The sequence below is a fragment of the Phaethon lepturus genome, unplaced genomic scaffold, assembly GCF_000687285.1.
Source record: "Phaethon lepturus isolate BGI_N335 unplaced genomic scaffold, ASM68728v1 scaffold53584, whole genome shotgun sequence".
NCBI lineage: Eukaryota > Metazoa > Chordata > Aves > Phaethontiformes > Phaethontidae > Phaethon > Phaethon lepturus.
In genome coordinates this window covers 637-1,703 of record NW_010535076.1, presented here as the reverse complement: position 1 = coordinate 1,703, position 1,067 = coordinate 637, and the positions used below count along the sequence as shown (strand labels likewise).

At 49.0% G+C, this 1,067-nt stretch overlaps 1 protein-coding gene across 1 annotated transcript; it reads left to right on the top strand.

Moving 5' to 3' along the window:
- Window positions 1-228: 228 nt before the first annotated feature.
- LOC104616039 (homeobox even-skipped homolog protein 2-like) lies at window positions 229-840 on the top strand (the record flags this gene model as incomplete). Its single annotated transcript, XM_010285681.1, has 2 exons — window positions 229-308; window positions 373-840. Coding segments are annotated over 2 exons (548 nt in total), but the record flags the coding sequence as incomplete, so codon positions are not given.
- Window positions 841-1,067: the final 227 nt, after the last annotated feature.

Sequence of the window (1,067 nt, the reverse complement as noted above, 5' to 3'; positions counted from 1 at the left end):
TCAAGCAAGATCTGATCAAGCTAAGGACAAGAGCTTTACTCCTCACTTCTTGTCTTTCTTTCTTTCCACCTGGATATATTTGTCTGCTCTGAAGCCGCCTTCATTATCCACTGACAGGAGCTTGTATTTATTTGCTTATAAACCTGTTACAATAAATGATTATTCGAACAGCGTCATTCGTACCTTAATGACGAGCACCACTTTTTGATGAATGACATTTCGGGCTAGAAAGGATGTATGGGTCATTTTGACCAGTCATTCCCTCGCTTTGGCATCCCGCAATTTTTACGCCTCCCTCAAAAAGAGATAATAATATTTAGAGACACTTGCCGGGCTGAATGTGAATTAGCCCCTGCTGCAGCTCATCATTAGTACAGGACCAGCCCTGCAACTTTGACATTTTTTATAAAGCTGAGATGATGGAAAGAATAAGAAAAGAGATGATCCTGATGGAGAGAGGGCTGCACAGCCCTACAGCTGGCAAAAGGCTCTCGAATTTGTCAGACTCAGCTGGAAATGCGGTGCTGGAGGCCCTTGAAAATTCTCCGCACAGTGGTCGCCTCAGCCCGAGACTGACTGCCGCCTCCCTGCACAGCGCTATAGGGGACATCTCCGCCAAAGGCAAATTTGAAATAGACACTTTATTCAATCTTCAGCACCCGAGCACTGAAAGCACCGTCTCCTCCGAAATCCCGCCGTCAGAAAGCAGGAAGAAAATCAGCCTTTATTCCGAAGTTGCTCAAGAGGCAGATATGAACAGTGATGTGGAGGTGGGCTGCTCCGCGCTCCGCTCCCCAGCCAGCCTGACTTCCTCCCAGCTGAAGGAGAACAGTAACAAAGGTAACTCTTCCTTTATCGTCTCCATCTAAGCCCCGCACTTTGCCAACCGGCTTTAAAAACCGAAGCAAACCCACCGCCACCGCCAAAGTTGCTCGCCTCTGCCACCGGCGCTCTCTCTTCTGCGAAGACAGAGCTCCAGGCTGTAAAATATTATTGCAATTACTGCGCTATCCCGATAGCCGAGGCACACTGCCCGGCAGCTCCTGTGCGGGTGCGTGCGTGTGTGT